This window comes from Amia ocellicauda, chromosome 18 (assembly GCF_036373705.1).
Source record: "Amia ocellicauda isolate fAmiCal2 chromosome 18, fAmiCal2.hap1, whole genome shotgun sequence".
Lineage (NCBI taxonomy): Eukaryota > Metazoa > Chordata > Actinopteri > Amiiformes > Amiidae > Amia > Amia ocellicauda.
In genome coordinates, this window is record NC_089867.1 from 14,983,033 (window position 1) to 15,002,159 (window position 19,127).

Consider the following 19,127-nt stretch of genomic DNA (forward strand, 5'->3'; position numbering starts at 1 on the left):
CAAGACTTTTGGGGATGTGGGAGAGGAAGGTTGGGGGTAGGGGGGGTTGTTGGGGAAAGGAGAAGGGAGAGAGAGATTGAAAGTGTGCAGAGATGTCTTTATCACAGCAGTGACAGCAATGAGAACTCATGTGGAGCAAGGGAAGCAAGGGGTGTTGGGGAGGCTTGAGGGGGAGGGAGATAACTTCTTTAAACATATCGCGCACAGTGTCTGTGTCTCAGACTGGTCAGCAATAATCCGACTGAACTCTGAAGTCCTCTGGCAGAAAGAAGTGGATTTTTCAGGTTGGTGGTGGGGGTGGTTGGGATCCCACAGTATCCTTTCATCCGTGTCTCTAAGGTGAATATGCATGTTGGTAAATTAGCATTAAAAAGACAAATTCAGTGGGGAAATGAGGATCCACCGAGGACACACAGACTACATATTGGGTGATGCTCTGTAAGAAAGACTGGTGGTAGTGTAGTGTATCCACTTGGGGTCAAAGTGCTGGCCCAGGCACACCTCCCAGCACCTGGTCCCCAAAGCAGTCCACATGAGTGACAAATCAGACCAGTCTCCTTATGGGGGGGATTTGAATGCTGTACCAAGACTAGAGGGACTGACACACACACACACACACTACTCTCTTACTCAGTCGCCCTCTCCCCACCAGGCTCACTGCCCACCCCACAACAGGCAGCTGTGACTAGGGCTGGTCTGTGCGGAGCTTTGTTCTCAGCCACATTCAGAATTGGCTTCATTAAACAGCAGGCCTAATTATCAGCTATAAATAGTACTGTCTGGGAACAGAAAAAAAAAACACTTTGAGAGAGGAAGAGAGAGCATCAATGAATCTCTCACTGCCCTGTGTTGATGAGTAATACACAATCAGAGAGCTGTATGGTTTTGACACCCAATGGTCCCCTGTGCAGCTGGACTGGGCTGGTAGTGGCCCAGGCTAACTCGTTGTCACAAATAATGGCTGCAACAACCCCCCCCCTACCACCACCATCACCACCATATCCACATCCTTCCAGCTGCCCCTCACTCTCCCTCAGTTCAGCTCCAGCACTTTCCACATGGGGCGACCCTGCTGTGGTCTTTCACTGAGAGGAGGAGATCCTCTCTCTCTCCCACTGAAACTCCCTGATTCAGCTGATGGCTCCAGTTGCAGCTGTGGCCGTGTCTGTAGAGTGTGGGTGAGAGCGCGTGCGTTCAGGGCACTGCAGTCACATACAGCGCAGAGTTAGTGCAGCAGAGGTTATTTCTGTGCGTTAATCCGTGTGTGTGTGTGTGTGTGTGTGTGTGTGTGTGTGTGTGTGTGTGTGAGTGTGTGTGTTAATCCTTTGTTGGTCTGTGTGTCTGTTAATGCTGTTTGTGGGTAATTCTGAGTGTTAATGCTGTGAGAATCACTGTTGTGCATCTGATGTGTTTATATAAACGCTGTATATCATGACCGTGTATTCATTAATGCTGCGTGTGAGTTTTAATGCTGTGAGGATATTACACTAGGTATTAAGGCTGTGAAGGAACACTGTCTATATTAACACTATGTGTGTATTAACCCTGTGTATTAATCCTGTGTATTAACCCTGTGTGTGCTGTTTACTCGACAGGGTGAAGCACAAGCCCCTGCAGGTGACGGTGCGCAGCACAGGCCTCCAGCTGCACATGCGTGGAAAACCCAAGTCCGTCACTGTGGAGACCAAGATTGGCCAGCCCACCGCTGACTTCCGCAAGAGCTCACAGGGGTTTGTCCTGCTGCTGCCCGCCAACTAGGAGACCCACAGAACCCGCTTTGCAAGAACACGCCACACACAATGCCACCCAAGCCCTCCATGCACCACTTCCCTCCAGCACAGACGAACACTGCCCTGTTCCAGCATCCTCAGGGGTTGGCACCGATGTCAGGGCACTGAAAGGCAGGGATCCTAGCCAGAGCATCCTGGTCACTCTCTGGGCAGCAGGGCAAGCAGGGCAGGCATCACAGTTGCAGAGCTTTAGCAAGCGGCAGTCTACTACCAGGATGGGGTAGGACTCAGCACAGAGGACCTGATCTATGAAGGAAACAGGCTGCCAGTCTCATGGCCTGATCTCTAGTTTTTTCTTTTAATTCAGTGTATTTTTCAGATGTTTATTTTCATAGCAGAAGACCATGCTACCCTTTTTATTCTACAAAGTATTTTTTATAAAAAATGTTGTGTAATATATTGTATTTAATAGTCCACTGATTGGAGTGTGGGGCCTGGGTATATAGGGATGTACTGAAGGAGAGTTTCTGGCTGTAACTCACCTGCACTGAGACACTTGTCCTTTCACTGGAGCCAGGCAACCCCCGGGGACCTTTTGCCTTTACGTGTCAAAGAAATATGCTTGCACATATATGACTATTACTGAAGGAAAATGATTGTTGATTATCAGGTGTGAAGTATTTCTTGTACAACTTCAATTGCAATTAAAGACATTTATTTTTGTCACCTGTGCGTGACTTCCACCCTGTGCGAGCCACCAGTGGAGAAATGCCTGTGGTGCAGCAGTCGTACAAGGCAGTTGTATTTAGGTCACTTTAAAATACTAAAAATAATGACAAATATATTTTATATATGGGGCTCAGAATTGTCTAAATATAGATTTCTGTCAGTTTCATTTCTTCATGCATGTAAACAGGGCGTAAGCCACCATTGTGGTTCAGCTACTTGATGTCAAGGTGACCCAGTAAAATGGACATTGTAAGCTTCCATTTACATGCTTGTTTCTACCGGGGAGACCCACTCTCGAGCTGGCAGGGGCACTGACATCCGACAGGGTCGGCTGATGCACAGACAGAGCCCTGACCCATGGCCTCCTCCACACTTCCTCACCATCGGTGCTGTTTCTGTAAATGCTCAAGCCTCTCCAAGTGTACAGATTTTGTTGGGATTGCTGTTAATCTCTTGTCAGAGCTGGGATAAAGAGCTGGAGCCAAGGAATAAAGTGAGAACATGCAGAGTCTCATTCTCTTGCAAGATCTTTATTATTATAATTTTTTTTTTTTTACTGTTCTGACTCCGCCTACAGTTCTTGCTTTACACATAACAAACCTCATACAGTGATTCACCGTGACACCTAGTATATTTTTGTATAGATATGATAAATACTTGAAATAATCAAAAACACCAAAAATCCTATTGGCAACACCAATGGTGGAACATTTAAAAGTCCATTCCTTGTGCATTGCATTGTGTCACTGTATGGTCTATAGCCAATCAACAATGAATCATACAATCAATAGCCAATCACAAGTAAGGATATACAGCCGTTCAAACAGATGCCTTTCCTTTAAAATAATTGTCAAATATACTTTGTCTCCCAGTCAGTGATGCTTATTCTTTCTGCATTGCTGGGTTGCACTGTGATTTCCCACTGTGGTGCTACATTTAGATTTTTTGTTATAATATTATATAATACTAATATTAATACTTATAATAATTAATACTACTACTACTACTACTACTACTACTACTACTACTACTACTACTACTACTAATAATAATAATAATAATATCCATCTATATCAATAACAAACTTTGTAGGTGCTATCTATCACACTGGTCACTGCTGAGAGCCCTGTAATTGTACAAAGCACTGCGTTATTGATCTGCTAGAAAAAGTGTCTCTCTTGCTTTACTAATGGTGCTTCTTCCTTCCCAAGCTGTTCCCTCGGCTCAGTTATATAAAGCTCTGGCCTGAGCGGCGCAGAGTTTTTACTGTCAGCGATGTGTTTGAAGACGAAAAAACACTTGACAATCCGAGGAGCCGCAGCCGCCAGGTTTTCTTTTATTTAAGTGAAGAAGCACAACTTCAGAGGGAAGAGCATGAATGTAGCGTTGGCAGGTCATTATAACTGTTGCAGCATGGCCGGGGATTGGAGATGTCAGACTCCTGTGAAGCAACTCCTGGTGCAGGTTAGTGTGAACAGTAATGAGTTTTAGTCTGAAACCGCCTGGAACTGTGTTGAAAGCCAAGACATGGCCTCTTGCCTCTTGCACACAGTCCCAGCAAGAGTCCCTGGGAATCCACCGCAGCCTGAAGAATCAACTAGATGAGAAACAAGGCTTCACAGAAGAGTATTTATGCATCCAAGACTTGCATCTAACCATGAGAAACCATGTGCACAGCCTGCAAAATGATTCCATCACACAGGATGTTACTTTGCATAAACCAGTCAAGCATCGCCACCAACTTCAAGTGTCGAAAACTTTCCACAGCAGAAGTCTGTGTGAGAAGAGATATGCGCTGCTTTCCCCTTTGCTGTGCTGGTTGTTACTGCACCATGTTTTTTTTTTAACTGCAGTGTGCTGATCTACAGTAATTTTGTGGTTTCTGACATAATTTAAGGTTGAAGAAAATTTTATGTTTTATTGGCCACTGTTTCCAATGCGCAGAAAATCGACCATTTCATCCAGAATGGCATGTCCCCATATTTATTTTTTCCAAACTGGTGTTCATTTTCATTTTCTCATTCTTGTGGGATCCACACTAATCTCTAGCATGCCTGAAACTCTAGTGGCTGGTTTCACAGACCTTGATAAGCACTAGTCTAGGACTACCCTACCTAAAATAACATTGGCTAATCCATGACCAGTCCTAATTTGGGTCTGTGAAACCAGCCGTCGATGTCTCACTGACTGTTGGAGCAGCCCCAGCCACCCGTCTGTCCTTCAGATCCCAGGATCACCCAGCTGACCTGCATGCCTGTGTCAGGTTCACAGAGTTGATTTCACAGCACATTGTGTGAAAGCACAACCAAAACCGCTCATTAGAAAAGCCTGTTTGTAAAGAATTTGAGCCTCTCGTTTAAAAACATCAGAGAATACAGAGGGACAGTGTGGGCCAAGTGTATTGGGCTATATTTATATAATATTCTACAGTTCTACCCTGAGCTGTAATTGATATGGTCTGAGACTTACCTGCACCTTGATTTGTTTCACTTTCTGCAGATTCAGTTTTCAGTGAAGCAAAATAATGGGATCCCCACAGCAAACTGTGTTTTGGGCTGGTTTCATTCTCTCTCTCTCTCTCTCTCTCATTCTTACTCTCTAACTCACTCTCTCGCTATATATAGTTCTATCTATATGAAAAAGAGTACAGACATTTTCATGGCAGGTATACTGGGACAGAGATACCAGCTGGCGAGAAGTCAGTGAGGAGTAGCCAGACTGACCATCTGTCCCGAGCGGGCAGCTGCTTAACTCCCCTCCCCTCTCCCACACTCCTGTCTCCCCTTTGCTCTCCCATCTTCCCCACTTCTCTGTCCCTTTCTTCTCTCTACAGTGAGAGAGAGAGCAGCGTGTCCTAAAGACAGCACTGCAAACACACAACCAAGCTGGGTGCTCCCTGGCTTTTATATCGGGAGAGACTGCGCTTTGATACAGTAAGGTCAGGAGAAGTGTGTGAGGTTGTGAAGAGGCAGTAGAGGTCTGAACCCTGTCAAGCAGTGTGGGTGGGTGGGTGCTGGGTGCTGCAGTGCAAAGCTCACTTCTCTTTCTCCCTGCGTCACTTCAGCTCTGAGTCAGCCATTATCACACTCTTACTTAATCACAGGAAGGAAACGCTAGTTTGTCAACACTTTATTGAATAGTAACAATAAAAAAAGAACATTTGCATTGAAATTCAATGACAACAACAGCAACAAAAAACCTGTGACAGTTTGTTTGTTTTCAAGTTTTCTCAACATACAATACAACAGAAAAATAGGAAGTGACTTCACAAAAGTCACTCCACGTACAGATCCGCATTATCGCACATCCTCAGGTAACCGTGGACACGAAAGACTGGAAAAGTGGTCGCTCATATCAATGGTTACTGCCAACAGATGAGCTGATTGACAGGTTTTGCCTCAGCATTTACATTATGGGACAGCTGAGAGGGTGGGAGCTGGGCTGGTGACCAGGGAACAGGTGAACCCCAAGGCAACTGAAACCACACAGGGCTCTGAGCGTCTTTAGGAGTGTCCACTCTGACTCAGCATAGCAGTGGGGTAGAAACAGCCCAGTCAGCAGGGTGTACAGTGGCACCTGATGGGGCAACAGAGCTGGGTCAGTGCCAGGGGGCTGGGCAGGGATTCCTCTTGCAAACTGCTCTTTTATTTATGCAAAAAGAACAGTAAGAAATGTATTCCCTGCTTTCCCAGTCATTCAGTGGATGGGAGAAAATTGGACACTGGTCTTCATGTACAGCATTAGTAAAGAGGTACAAGACATATTTTGTTTATGCATCTTGAAATGCTCCATAATCACACAATAAGAATAACAGTAGCAATAAAGAGTACATGGCTGACATCTTTCACATACGGAGGCTGTTAATAGAGAACCATGTTGTGTTTCACTTTTCCGTATTTCTCAAACTTGTCTGTTCTTGCACAGCACCCCAGGTTTCACAACCCTGTGTACTGCAGACAGAGACAGACGCGAGGGCAGTAAGGCAGTGGCTGCAGGTCACACACTGTGAGTGTCACCATCTCTGACCGCAGTCTGCCCTCCCTCTCAGCCCCCAAATCCTTATTCACCTGCTTCTCAGTTAGAAGTATTTATATTTTCCCAGAGACATGATCATTTCTCAGTCTTTCAGCCAGTTCTTGCACACTGATCTGTGCTTCTGGGTATTTATATACTGTATGTGTGTGTGTGTGTGTGTGTGTGTATACACACACACACACACACACGCAATAACAAAATAACAGATAAACGTGACGTTTTTAAAACAGCTTTGACATTGGTCAAAAGTCACGTGCTTCAAGATTTTTTAGCTGCAGAAGATGAGACGAAGGAAATCTGTATTTAAAATAAAATAAAAATAAAAAATAATACATTTGAAGATTCCAACCTGTCTTGGCAAACACAAATTTTAATAATAATAATAATAATAATAATACTGATAAGATATCTCCCCAAAATGGGATAAACCAGTGCATCTTTTTCTTTCTTTTTAAGTTAACAAAAACAAACCATTTCAATTTAACTACAGAAACAATAAAAAAAAATACCTGAAACACCTATTAAATGACTGCCAGCATGCACACCATCACAGTAGCAAGACATTGCGTAGGTTTTTTTTTTGTGAGTGTTTTTTTGTTTTTTCTCAGTCTGCAACATATTTACACTGTCCTGTTTTACATTCACAGGCATGCAGATACTGAGAGACTGGTCACTGAGCTGGACAACGATATAGCAGCAAAACTCGCATTGCCACAACTCACAGAGTTGCGACTTTTTCCACAGACAGGTTTGAGTTTTTAATTCTAGTTTCCTCTCCCCTCCACCCCCCCAGTCACAGGGATTTGGGAATGAGAAGGAAAGGTGAGGAAGGGTCAAAGTCAATCCCTGCAAGGGCAACATTATCCTGAACCGATGGGATAAACCAGCACTTCAGAAACACAGAGCACAGAGAGGGGGGGACAGGGACGGGGACGGGGATAAAGACAGAGATTGCGAGTGCAGGAGTGTCAGGTGCAGCTCCCATTTCCAGGGACACTCTTCAGATGTATTCTGGAAGATTTAGTACATGTAGACTGGTCTTTACAAGGTGTCTCTTTTAACAATGCTGTGGATTGTTAAAACAATAAGAAAAGGAATACATGATCTTATTTGTTCCACTTGTCTCTTGATGCTGGGACCAGCTGGCAGAGCATGCAATGAAGGAGTGGAGCGGGGGGGCAGAGAGGGGGCCACCTGGGCCCAGCAGCACAGTACCAGCATCACACACACACACTCTGAATCACTGCCTTCTGGGAGCCTGCGGGGGGCAATGGAAACAATTGAGGGGGATTCCAAAATGTGTGTGGTGCACCTGTAGTCCCCTTCCCTTCTCCCCTCATGTGCATAGTCAACTATTTAACATATGCACACAGTTTCCATAATCACAAGGAGTGGTTAAATTACTCCCAGGCCTAATTAGTGTTAAATATTTCCACAATCGAAGAGGGAACAAAAACCAGAAGCAGCAGCTGTCACTAAGCAAATACTGCTATTGCAACCCACAGGCCATTGCCCACCGGGGACACTTTCAACTGCGAGGCCTGCCCACAGAGAAGATGGTCCCAGGTCCCCAACACTGGCTGCCCTTCTTGAGAGGGAACAAGCAGCGTGTTTGTGCGCCGCCCTGCACAGGTTAATGTATCTGGCAGCAACAGAAAACAGAACAGCTTTGTCTTCGCTCTGCAGAGGCCAGCAGGGTGTGTGGAGAGCATCGATCCATGGCGCAGAGAAGGTCAGGCACAAGAAAAGGCCATTCAGCCGCAGGCGAGCTGGTCCTGCCTGGTGAGAGCGCAGGCTGTGTGCCTGGCCTGCCCCCCTGCCTGCTGCCCTGAAAGCCCCCAGTGTATCAGCTCTGACAGCCCAGCCTGATTGCGCTGAATGAGCGAGGAAGACACTGTCTCCTGCGCCCCCCTCCGTCTGCCTTTCTCCATCTCGCTCCCCCTGCTGTCCTGCCCTGCGCTGCTATTGTCTCAGTCCTGGAAAGCCACCAGTTGTGCTTTATTGCGAAAAGAGAAAGAGAGACAGAAAAAGAAAGGAAGGATAAGGATTTTCAGGCACTTCCTTAAGAATGCTGAATCCATGACTTCCTTTTCTTTCTCTCCCTCTCAAGCCCTCTCTACTGCCCACCACCTCACCCCTCTCTCTCTCTCTCTCTCTCTCTCTCTCGGTCTCCAGGCCCCATGGTTATGCTAGGGTTATTGTTGGAGTTCTTTACCCCCAGGACAGCTGTGCTCATGTCGATAGGATTAAGGCGTAAGTTCAGGTTGTGCTAACATGACAACCACTACACCCCCTCCCTGCCATAGACCCCCAGATAACATTGCTCTCTCTGCTGAGGATGACACACACACACACACACAACCGGATTTACTGCGCAGTGACAAGACCTCTCAAGCTCACAGATGACATCTCCCTCTCTCACAAAGGAACCTGAAGATTGTATTTTCAGCTTTACAAGAATTGCGCTCTCTCTGATCTACCCTGCAATGGATTTTTCCCCCCTTCTGGTGGGTCAGAGAGCCTGTATGCCTCACATAGTCAGAACAGAACTAAACCGAATGAAAGACTGGGATCCCCCACTCCATTAACGGGACCAGTGGTGTCTTGGATTCTGCTGGCAAGAGGAGACCTGAATCCTGCAGCAGGACAGTGTGCCCCTGTGGCCACAGCGAGGGTTGATGAGAAGGAGATGGAGGGAGGAGGAGAGGAGGAGAGCAGGAGGTCTGTATGTTTCTCCACAGAGTTGCTTGTTCACATCTGTGTTATCTACTCCTCTACGGACACAGCTCTGTAGTCAGTCCCCGCTCTGATACAAAATGTCACAGAGAGTAAAGGACTGCAATCGCAGGGGGACACTGACAGGCAAAGACTGAGCTCCCCCCCCACAGCACTCTCTCTCGCTTGCCATCCCAATGTCTCCATCTCTCTCCCTCCCTGTGATGCAAGCATCCACATTGTCATGGAAACTCAAGTTTTATGTCCACAAATAGCACACACGTCTCCGCTTCTCTCCCGATCTCTTGCTCCCTTGCTTGTCTTTTTCCTACACACACACACAAACACACACTCCGATCACCTCCCTGCAATAAGGGCACTGGGCTCAGCTGGCAGGTTCACATTACACTGACAGGGGACGACAATTACTGTAATTTGTAAGAGACAAACAACAAAAGAAAAATGCAATCATGCAAGCCTCACAGGGAAAAAGAAAACTAAACCCCTGGCTGTGGTATAGTTACATGTATACCTGCAGCCAGAGATGCACAGTTTTCACACTGCCTGCTTGAATGAATATTTACCCACTTGTAGTGTATATGCCAGTTAATACTTCTGCTTCTGTTTAGGCAATAAATACAGACATCCATCCACACTCACTCACTCCTAGTTTGTGAGCTCTGCGCATCCGTGCTGAAGGCAAATGAACTGACATCGTTAGTTTGCTTTCAGCGCAGACACACGCACACACACACATTCACACATGTGTACACAAGCACAATCAGGGAGCCCCAATTAAATTAGCAAATATGGATTTGTTTTTGCTAGAGGGGAATAAACACACGAGATCTTGGAAGTGCATGGCATGCCGTGCCATGCATTAAGCCCAAATAGTGGGGATTAGAGGTGGAATTGATCATTAATCTGCTAATCCCATTAAATGAACTATGGCAACTATGCTGACGACAGCGCAGGACAAACTGGGCCACAACAGACAAGACAAAAAGTCTCCCAGTGTAACCTGCAACACTGATTGACAGCTCACAGTCAAAAAATAGGCACTGGGCTCCAACTGCAGACCACCCACTGTTAAATTGCCCAGGGCAAGGGGCTCCCTGAGGGCATTCTCTCCCCATCCTGCTACCATTGCCTTTCCTCCTGGAGTTTATGAAACACGTTGCCATTCTGAGCTCTAGGGCTGCTGATATTTGCTCTTGAAAACCAGACGTCTGCTGCGATTTTGTCTGGATTTCAGTAAGCGCTGGAGGTAACAGTGTCTCGCATGGAGGACTGCAGTGAAATTATTCTTCACAGTCTCTCCAAGATAGTGCTAGAGCAATATATATATATATATGCTAGACTACACTGCCTGCAAACAATCAGCCTGTTACTAGGTCACAGAATCCAGCACAGGTCGAGAACTAATATGAGGTAAATAAAATAAGTTTTGGCAGAAATGTAGCAGAGAAGACTGGCGACTCCCCCGATCAAAGGTACAAAGTCAATCACTAAACGTGCCTGGTGGGAAACACAGGGAAACTAACCAGTCTCTGATGTCACAACAACAGGCTGATTGCCATTAGAGTGTGCGGTTACTGTGGGATCAATCTCGTACAAAGTGCATCAGTTTCACAGGGAACTGATCTGTTTATTGATTTATCGTCTGTCGTGGGCACAGTAGCCAGACTCCAGTCCCAGCTTCCGCTGCATCGTGAAGGCCTGCACGGTTTGACCAATTGTCTGTAAACAGTGCAAGGAGCTCAGAATGGCTGCACACTAAAGCATGGTAGGGGCGAGGGAACTAAAACAACAGGAGTGAGGCGGGTGGAGGGACCAGCACATCGCATGTCAGAGAGCGGGCAGGACAAGCAAAGTCGCATGTCAAAGGGGAGCCCTGCAGAGCTTCAACAGTCTTTTCAAGTACAGTCAGGTCATGTATCGAGTGTGGGGGTGGGAGTGGAGCCACCGCCAGTGTGTCCAGATTGAAGAACTGCGAGAGAGACTATGAGGAGGTGTTGGGTGCGCAGCTGCATGGGTCAGCAGTTTGATCAACTGGTGTACTCTGGGCTGCTTTTGTACCTGTAAGCATTCCACACGCAGTCCACAAGCACCATAGACCAGTAATCAATAATAATACAATTAAATAAATAAAACTAGTACATTAGACTTGGGAAACATGGATCAGGAAAAACAAATTATATATATATATATATATATATATATATATATATATATATATATATATATATATATGCTGCTTGTTTGCACTCCACAAATCGGCAGCAGATTAAGCCCAGGTCTGCTCGGCTGGAATCACTACCGAGCAGCAGGAGCAAGTGTCGTCCAATCCTGGGGAGTTGTGTAGTGGTCCAGGGAGGCTGGGAGATGCCCTGTGCGATAGGCATGTCAATGAAAATGGGGACAGAGGAGGCAGGAGGGACAGGGGAGGGACAGAGGGAGAGGGGCAACTTCTCCTCCTCTCACCGGTCCAGCGTGCGGCTGTAGTCCTCACTGCCACCCTCGCTCTTGAGGTCGGCGAAGACCTGCGTGAAGAAGTGCGGGTCGGCGTTGATCCGCAGCATCTTGGCGCTCATGGTGTCGATGATGCGCAAGCAGCGGTCCCAGAATGCCTCCTTGCCGGCCTCCACCAGGAAGGGCTTGAGCGGGTAGGAGATCTCGTTGCCCATGTAGGAGTAGGACAGGTAGAGGCAGGTGAGCAGCGTGGCCTGCAGCTCGTGCTCGGTGGACACCAGGTCACCGTCAATCACATCGCGGCACAGCAGGTAGACGAACACTACATTGGCGGGCGTGACGAAGGCCTGGTCCTGCCACCCTTGCAGCAGCAGTGAGCGGTCCACACTGCGCAGCCACAGGATGGGGTCGGTGGGCGACAGGTGCTTGAGGCGGTAGCAGCGGCCACACAGGAACTCACCAAGGCATTTCAGCAGCTCGCTGGTGGAGGCCTGCACAATCACTCGCTTGGGTGACCCACCAGCCGGGCAACCCCCCGACTGCACCTTGGCCACGGAAGAGAGCTGGGGCTTGGCATGAGGTGCGGCCAGGGGCCCCTCGTAGCTGGTCAAGTTAGCGCAGGACAGCGACTTCTTGACGTTCTCATGGTTCAAGTGTGTCACGTCCTTCTGATAATTGTTGTTGTTGTTCAGCCCCACCCCCGCGCCACCACCCCCGGCCTTCTTGGAGCCCCTCTTCTTGGTGGATGCCACCAGCCGCTTCCAAGTGATGGCAGGCAGGAACATGGACTGCCGCTTGATGTTGCGCTCCTTCTGCATGCTTAGGGACTTGCTGCCAGCCAGCCCGGCATAGTGGCTGAGGGAGCCAGGTCCGTCCTCATAGAAATGGGCCTTTCTGGACCCGGGAGACAGAGACAGCACCGTACCCATGGTTAGGTTTAGCTGCTGCCCTTTCTTTAAAGCCAGATGCTGCCACTCACTGGGACTGATTCGGCTGGCCTGTCTGAAGTTAGAGCCAGCTTTGCCAATTTCTCCCTTTAGATAACAATATGTTTACAAACACAGACAAAAGGAATGGCGAAGGACAGGCAGTGGCATATAAAATCAGATATATAATTCAGTGGAGGACTGCTGTCTCCAGCGAGAGAGATGCTTGGCCCTGATGCTCAATTCATTGCCTTTTCACAGCTGGTCTCCCGGTCTGCGCCGAGCCTCCAGGGACACAGAAGGGTGGACTGCTCTGTAATGGACAAGGACAGGGACACAATCAATACCAGGGTTTGTGTGCATGATAGTGCCGGCACAACAGCCAGAAGCAGCAGAATAGGAATTGATTGATAATGAGTTGAATGGATTGGAAAGCGATAGCTGTGAATGACAGACATTTCCCAACCCCCCCCCACACCCGATGCGCTGATCTCACACAGCTCCTTCCCCTGCTGCTGTACCAGCGCACAGCATTTCACTGGTGCTCTCTCATTTGTTCTGACCCAGCTGGGCGACAGAACAACACTCCCCCCTGTCTCTCTCCTTCCTACCCTGTCTCTCTTCCCCCCATCTTTCTCCTTCCTTCCTTCCTTGTCTCTTTTCCCTTATCTGTCCTTCATTCCCTTTCTCCCCCCCCCCGTCCTTCCATCCCTATCTATCTTCCACACTGTCTCTTTCCTTCCTCCCCTGTGGTTCGGGACGCTCTATAAAGAACAGACAGGGTTAAAAGAAAAAAGAAAAAACTAAAAAAACGTATCATATCTTAGCATATTGAATTGCACATAAACTTCTCCTGCATCAAGCAGCCTTGGTCTTGTTTATATGTTATACACTACAGCTTTATGTGGTTTATTTGTTTTGACACTGTCAGTCTAGGCAGCAAGTGTTTGAAATGCTTCAATAAACAGTCTCTCCTCTCTTGGGTATTTACCCGAACTGAATTAAACAAAACAAAAGCCGCCACTCACCTGTGCTGGGGCGGGGGTGGTCGAGGAGGCGGGTCCCTGATCGATTGGTCTGTAATCCAGACTGTCCCCACCTGCGTTTTATAGACTCACACTGCTAACGACCACCCGATCCGTCCCGGGACACTCGGGCGATACAGCGCTGCGGTGGCGCCGGCTGGGACGCGCTGATCCCCGCAGAGAGAGAGAGACGCTCCCCCCTCTCTCGGTAAAGCTGAGCTCTTCTTTTTATTGCCTTTTAAATCCGATGATTCTCACCCATTTTCACTAAAAGCAGGGGATTATACCGACAGACGCCCGCTTGCTGCCTTTTGTTTTGTTTTTCCAAGAAACGATGTTAAAAATAAATAAAACAACATGCGGCGCTGGGCATCACAATGAAACAACCTGGAGACAAAAAACGTCGCTCCGGATCGGTGGGGGGATAAATCACAATCCCGGTGAAACATAAATAATAATGGCTATTATTAAATAAATAAATCAAGTCTATACACAAATCAAATGTAGAAAACGCATATGCAGATAAAAGTCCCACACACTCTTCTCTGGGTCAGACTGCGAGGCGCAGTGCTCTGTGTGGACCCGTGTTGTGGACCCCTGGCTGCAGAGGAGTCCACGGGCAATGGTGTCGCCTGTGGAGAGAGACTGGCTGTGGACTGAGCCGAGCTCTGCAGCAGCATCTGTTGTGTGAGGAGCACTGGAGAAATGCCCCCTCTCTCTCTCTCTCTCTCTCTCTCTCTCTCTCTCTCTCTCTCTCTCTCTCTCTCTCTCTCTCCTCACTGAGCGCACAGCCTTACTGCTCACCAAGCCGCTCCTTCTGACAGTCAGACTCCACCTCGCAGCCTCGCTCTCTGCACAGCTTAGTGTAACCGCACACACACACACACACACACACACACAAAGTAACGTACTCCCTCTCACACACTCACTAACTCTTTTTGTCGCTCTCTCTCTCACACACACACTCGCGCACTTTGTGATGTGGGCCAAGGAAGTGCAAAAATGTAGTGATGCAGATGCAAACGGAAAAAAGAGAAGCAGAGCACTCATTGACAAAGACGCGGTGGAAAGGCAAAGGGCTGCATTGAACTGTAGAGGCACACAGAGCCAGCTGCCGGTGCAGACTGACAGACACATGAGGGGGTTTTCTCACTTGTCTCTTAGACAAATGAGGGGTGTGAAGGCAGATGTAATAAGAAAAGTCCTGTCTTCTTATTCTCAACACACACACACACACACACACACACACACACTCATACACTCTCTGTGAAACACACACACAAATTAACATACTCTCTGTCTCACACGCTCACTAACTCTCTCACTCAAACACACATACGCAGCTCATAGTATCAGATCCGCAGTGCTCTATGTGCCGTGGGGGAATGCTCTCGATAGCCTGTCACACGTGTGTCAGCACAACACAAGGAAGTCGGCACATATGGTACATCACATGAGTGTGTGACCTCTCAGCCCTGCTGGGCCCCTGTGCCTGCAACATTGCACGGCACTACCATCCCAAGCCGAGGAGCAGAGACGTGCTCTATGCAGCAACTGCCGGATGCTCCATGGCTGTACAATGCGAACAGCGCAGACTCTCCCCCACTCATGAAAGGCAGGGAGAGATCCTACACATGGACAATCGCAGGACCAGCCCGGCGTTGGTCATACTTCTCAAAGCAGAGCATTATCAATCACAGCCAGCTCTTCAATTAGCTAATTAGACTAGCCATTAATCAATTAACTAAGCAGTTTATTTCTCCCAGATTCCTGGAATAGAATATTTATTTATGGATCCCTGCCATGTTTAATTGAGCAGTTGTGACCCACAAATAATGTCTATACGCTACATAAAACCATGTACAAAATGGAACAAATCCAAACACAGTGAAGTTCAGTTTCTTGGCCTCGTTTGTCACGCAGGGCCTGACACAAATGACAGTGTACCACAAAAGATCTGCAGTGTTTAGGGGTTGGCTAGGGTGAGAGCTTGGAGTGGGTATATGGGGCCTGGTACACTGTGAGATTAAACAGAGGAATAGCTCACCAGCCATGTTATGTCATCACCTTTTATTGGAAAACAAATAATTGCAGCAATACTGAAATGATTCTACTACGATTTAAATAACAGGCCACAAAACTGGGTGGTAATGCAGCCTGGAGGGGGAGTCTGCAAGAGCTGCTGGAGTCTCAACCAGTGGATGCTCCCCATGTGCCTCTGCTCTCAAACCTCCCTCTCCCCACCACATCACAACACAGGGATCATGCACACAGGAGACAGTGTGTGTGTGTGTGTGTGTATGCCGAGGGCAGATCCAGCCAGCCGGCTTAGCATACAACAAACAACTGCCCAAAATAGCTTATCTTACAGATGTCTGCTGGGAACTTCCTGTACTGTTTTAGTTTACGTCGGGAGTAAAGCAGTGTTCATTTACAGGTGCAATATCATGGCAGTGGCATTGTCCTTTTCTTGAGTCAATCAGATCTCAATCATTAGTTCCTCAACATGCTTTACAATTGAGTTGTTTCTTAGAATTCTAGTTTTCAAGAGCGTGTCTCCAAATCACCCAAAATGTTGCTGACTAATAAACACACACACATATATAATAGACACTCAAGGCTTATATACTGTTGGCAGATCAGTTATACAAATAATCAAATAACCATTTCCATTTGATTTGTTCCAGGGTGATTTCTCTGTGTGTGTTTGGAGTGTCACGGTCTTCTGCCCACGTCTGTGTGTCCTGTGATAAAGAAGATGTTGTCCATTAGCAGGTGGGTAGACAGTGTTTCTCACACAGCTGTAGGTTTCACTGGCTGGGGAATCTGCACACAGTAGCATCTCCCCGCCACCCACACACCAGGCCACAACATCTGCACAAACCCAGGACACAGGGGCAGCCAGCATGGCATCTTCTCTGTGGCTGAAGAAAACTGGTTTGGGTTGTAATTCCTTGGAACTGCTGCAACCCCCCCCCATGCACACACACACACATACACACACACGTCTTCTGACATAGGATGGGCACGTTTGAAGAAACTTCTCGATGCACACATTTATTAATAATTATTCTGAGAGCCCCGTGGCTGATTCAAATATGGTTCAATTTTGAATGCGTGCTCACTGCAGGCCTCGGGGGAGGAAGACTGCAGCGTGAGGAGACGCACTTGAAAGATGCAGACTGTAGAGGCAGGGGCTACAGGCTCTTCACTCAGACTGGTGCAGAACAGGACAGGCTGACCTCTCTGGCTGTTGCATCCGAGAGAAGCAAAGATGTGGGGAAGTGTCCCATCAGACCCTCAAATTGAACAAGATTTTTGTTATGGGTCTTGCAAAGGTACTTTGCTTGCAATCCTTCTGTACTCCCTTTTAAATCTTTGCTGCCTGGGTGAGTTTAGACTACAGTGTTTGGGTCTTTTTGCCTTTCTAGTAGTTTTCTTTGATATTTCCATCTCTTTGCTATCATTCTATTTGTCCTCTGTCGTCATCTTGAATCTCTACATATACTACATGCCTTTGCTGAAGTTGTCTTTGATGTTAGTGATTATTGGTCTCTTTTCTTCCCCTTTCAGCATGTATTCAGAATCGTGTCTGTCTTCCACTCTATATTTTGTGAGTGCCTATTACTGTTATTATATCGTTACGGTTTCTTATTCTAGCTCTTGGTATTGCACTTACTAGGGGAATGTGGAGTTGAATATCTGATGTCAGTGAAAAAAAGGGAGGTGGGGGGCAGAAGACTTTCTTCGTGCTGCTGAAGTTTTGAATTTGCCACGCTTACGTCATATTGATTCTTACAGCTGTGTCTGTGGCCGGTGACAATTTGCATTCTGGGTAATGATTGTTACTGTTCTGCCCATGTGTGACAGAGGCAGGGCTGTCTTCTAACTCTCTGTCATGGCTCTGTAAACAGGCCCCTCTATCACACAGCGGTCATGAGGACATTACATCACCGCTCCCTTCACATGAGGCAGAAGCTGTGGACATGAAAGGGAGCAACAAGCACAGAGCTGGCCACACCGCTTCAGATGACAGCACCTTTTCAAGAAACCTGCACAACGAGGAGAGAACTGAGCAATAAAAACATTTAAGAAAACTCACAGATAACTGAGGGATTCAGTTGCTTGCTGGGCTGGCCGTTACACAGCCGTCTCTAAGGCCTAAATCCTGGAAGCTGGAGCGCTGTGTGTTGCCAGGTCTGAGGACTGCCTGAACGTGTCCTGTGCAGTGCGACGAGATCTTCCTCCCTCCCTTGACAGAGCAGGGAGATGCCTGCCTGCGGAGAAGGAATGCCACAATGTGGTCTGTTGACCCATCCTGCTGTTAATGTGCCTGACAGGACGGCCGGCCTCCTGACGGGCCCATGCTTGGGACACCGCGGGGAGCCGCAGTCCAGGACCCTCCCGGCCAGCACAGAAGCAGCTATGATATGGCCAATGGAAAGAGAGTAGTTTTATTTTTATAACCGTAGACAAGGAAACTCTTAGTGCAATGATGAACTGGCTGCTAGAATCCCTATTCATCCTCTTTCATTCATATGGGGGATGAGGGCATAACTTCTCCTTGGGTACCGCAGCGTTTATCTGAATCCATCCATTGGTTACAGCACCTGGGTCAATCTTTGTAATCAATTGATCCCATTAATGAACGGGGGATTGTTGATCCAGTTTGTCAGGGTCCAGTGGCATGCATACAACACAGAGGGCTACACTAGGCCTGTGTCCCTGCAGGACGTTGACATTGCAGGGACAATGTAATGCCAAACCTTGTGTGCTGAGGCGGGCACACACTAATCTACCATTGTGTGGTAGTGTCTTTTGCCACTGTGCAATACTGCACGGCACCTTTAGCTCAGCTGGTCACTCGGCTGCCTTACAAAAGTGTTGTTTGCAGGACCATCTTGTCCACTCTGTGCATGCGTGAACAGAGGCCCAGACTCGCCAGCGCCTGTCTGTGAGTGTGACTGATGCCTTTTGACAGTGAGTGACAGCTGAGCCCGTCTCTGCTGCAGGACAGATCTCACGCTCCCAGACACCAAGGGAGGCCCTGAAGAAAAACTATTTTTGTTTGCTGCGTTCTCTGCCGAGTCCTGTTTAAATCAAAGACTGAGGGTGCGAGAGGAATGGAAATGCAGGAATTAAAACTCTGGAGGCAGTGAGCAGGGGCTACAGCCTGAACTGGGACTGCATTTAGTGATCCCCACCCCCCATCTGTCTCTGCACAGGATATCCAGTGTGGGGTGTGGAGAACGCTGTGTGAGGGACGGGGCTGTGCAACTCAGATCCCTGGCTGGTTATGTCTTGTAACGCACACTTGTTTTTCACAAGGGAATTATCAGCTTAGAGCTCCTGATCCCCCAGGCTGGCTGTCGTCAGTCTGGGCATCGGGGCTCCGCGCCTGCAGTCTGCCGAGCCGGCCTGAAAAATCCCATTAATTCATAAGAACAAGAAGAATATTTATACCAGGGCAGCAGGATCTGGTCACTGGGCACAGG

At 47.7% G+C, this 19,127-nt stretch overlaps 2 protein-coding genes across 2 annotated transcripts in view; one reads left to right on the top strand and one right to left on the bottom strand.

Annotated features, from left to right (window-relative positions):
- myo1g (myosin IG) overlaps nt 1–2,973 on the top strand; it is a 29,780-nt gene extending 26,807 nt beyond the window's left edge. The window contains exon 22 of the mRNA XM_066690994.1: nt 1,596–2,973. Within this exon, the coding sequence (XP_066547091.1) occupies nt 1,596–1,758 (163 nt within the window). The 3' untranslated portion in view covers nt 1,759–2,973. The remainder of the gene's footprint in view (nt 1–1,595) is intronic.
- Nucleotides 2,974–11,459: 8,486 nt separating this feature from the next.
- LOC136713730 (cyclin-dependent kinase 5 activator 1) lies at nt 11,460–14,337 on the bottom strand. Its single transcript, XM_066690933.1, has 2 exons — nt 13,636–14,337; nt 11,460–12,920 (listed from the first exon to the last, which is right to left on the bottom strand). Exon 2 carries the CDS (start codon nt 12,608–12,610, stop codon nt 11,690–11,692), a length of 921 nt encoding a protein of 306 aa, XP_066547030.1. The 5' UTR covers nt 12,611–12,920; nt 13,636–14,337; the 3' UTR covers nt 11,460–11,689.
- Between the last annotated feature and the right edge of the window lie 4,790 nt (nt 14,338–19,127).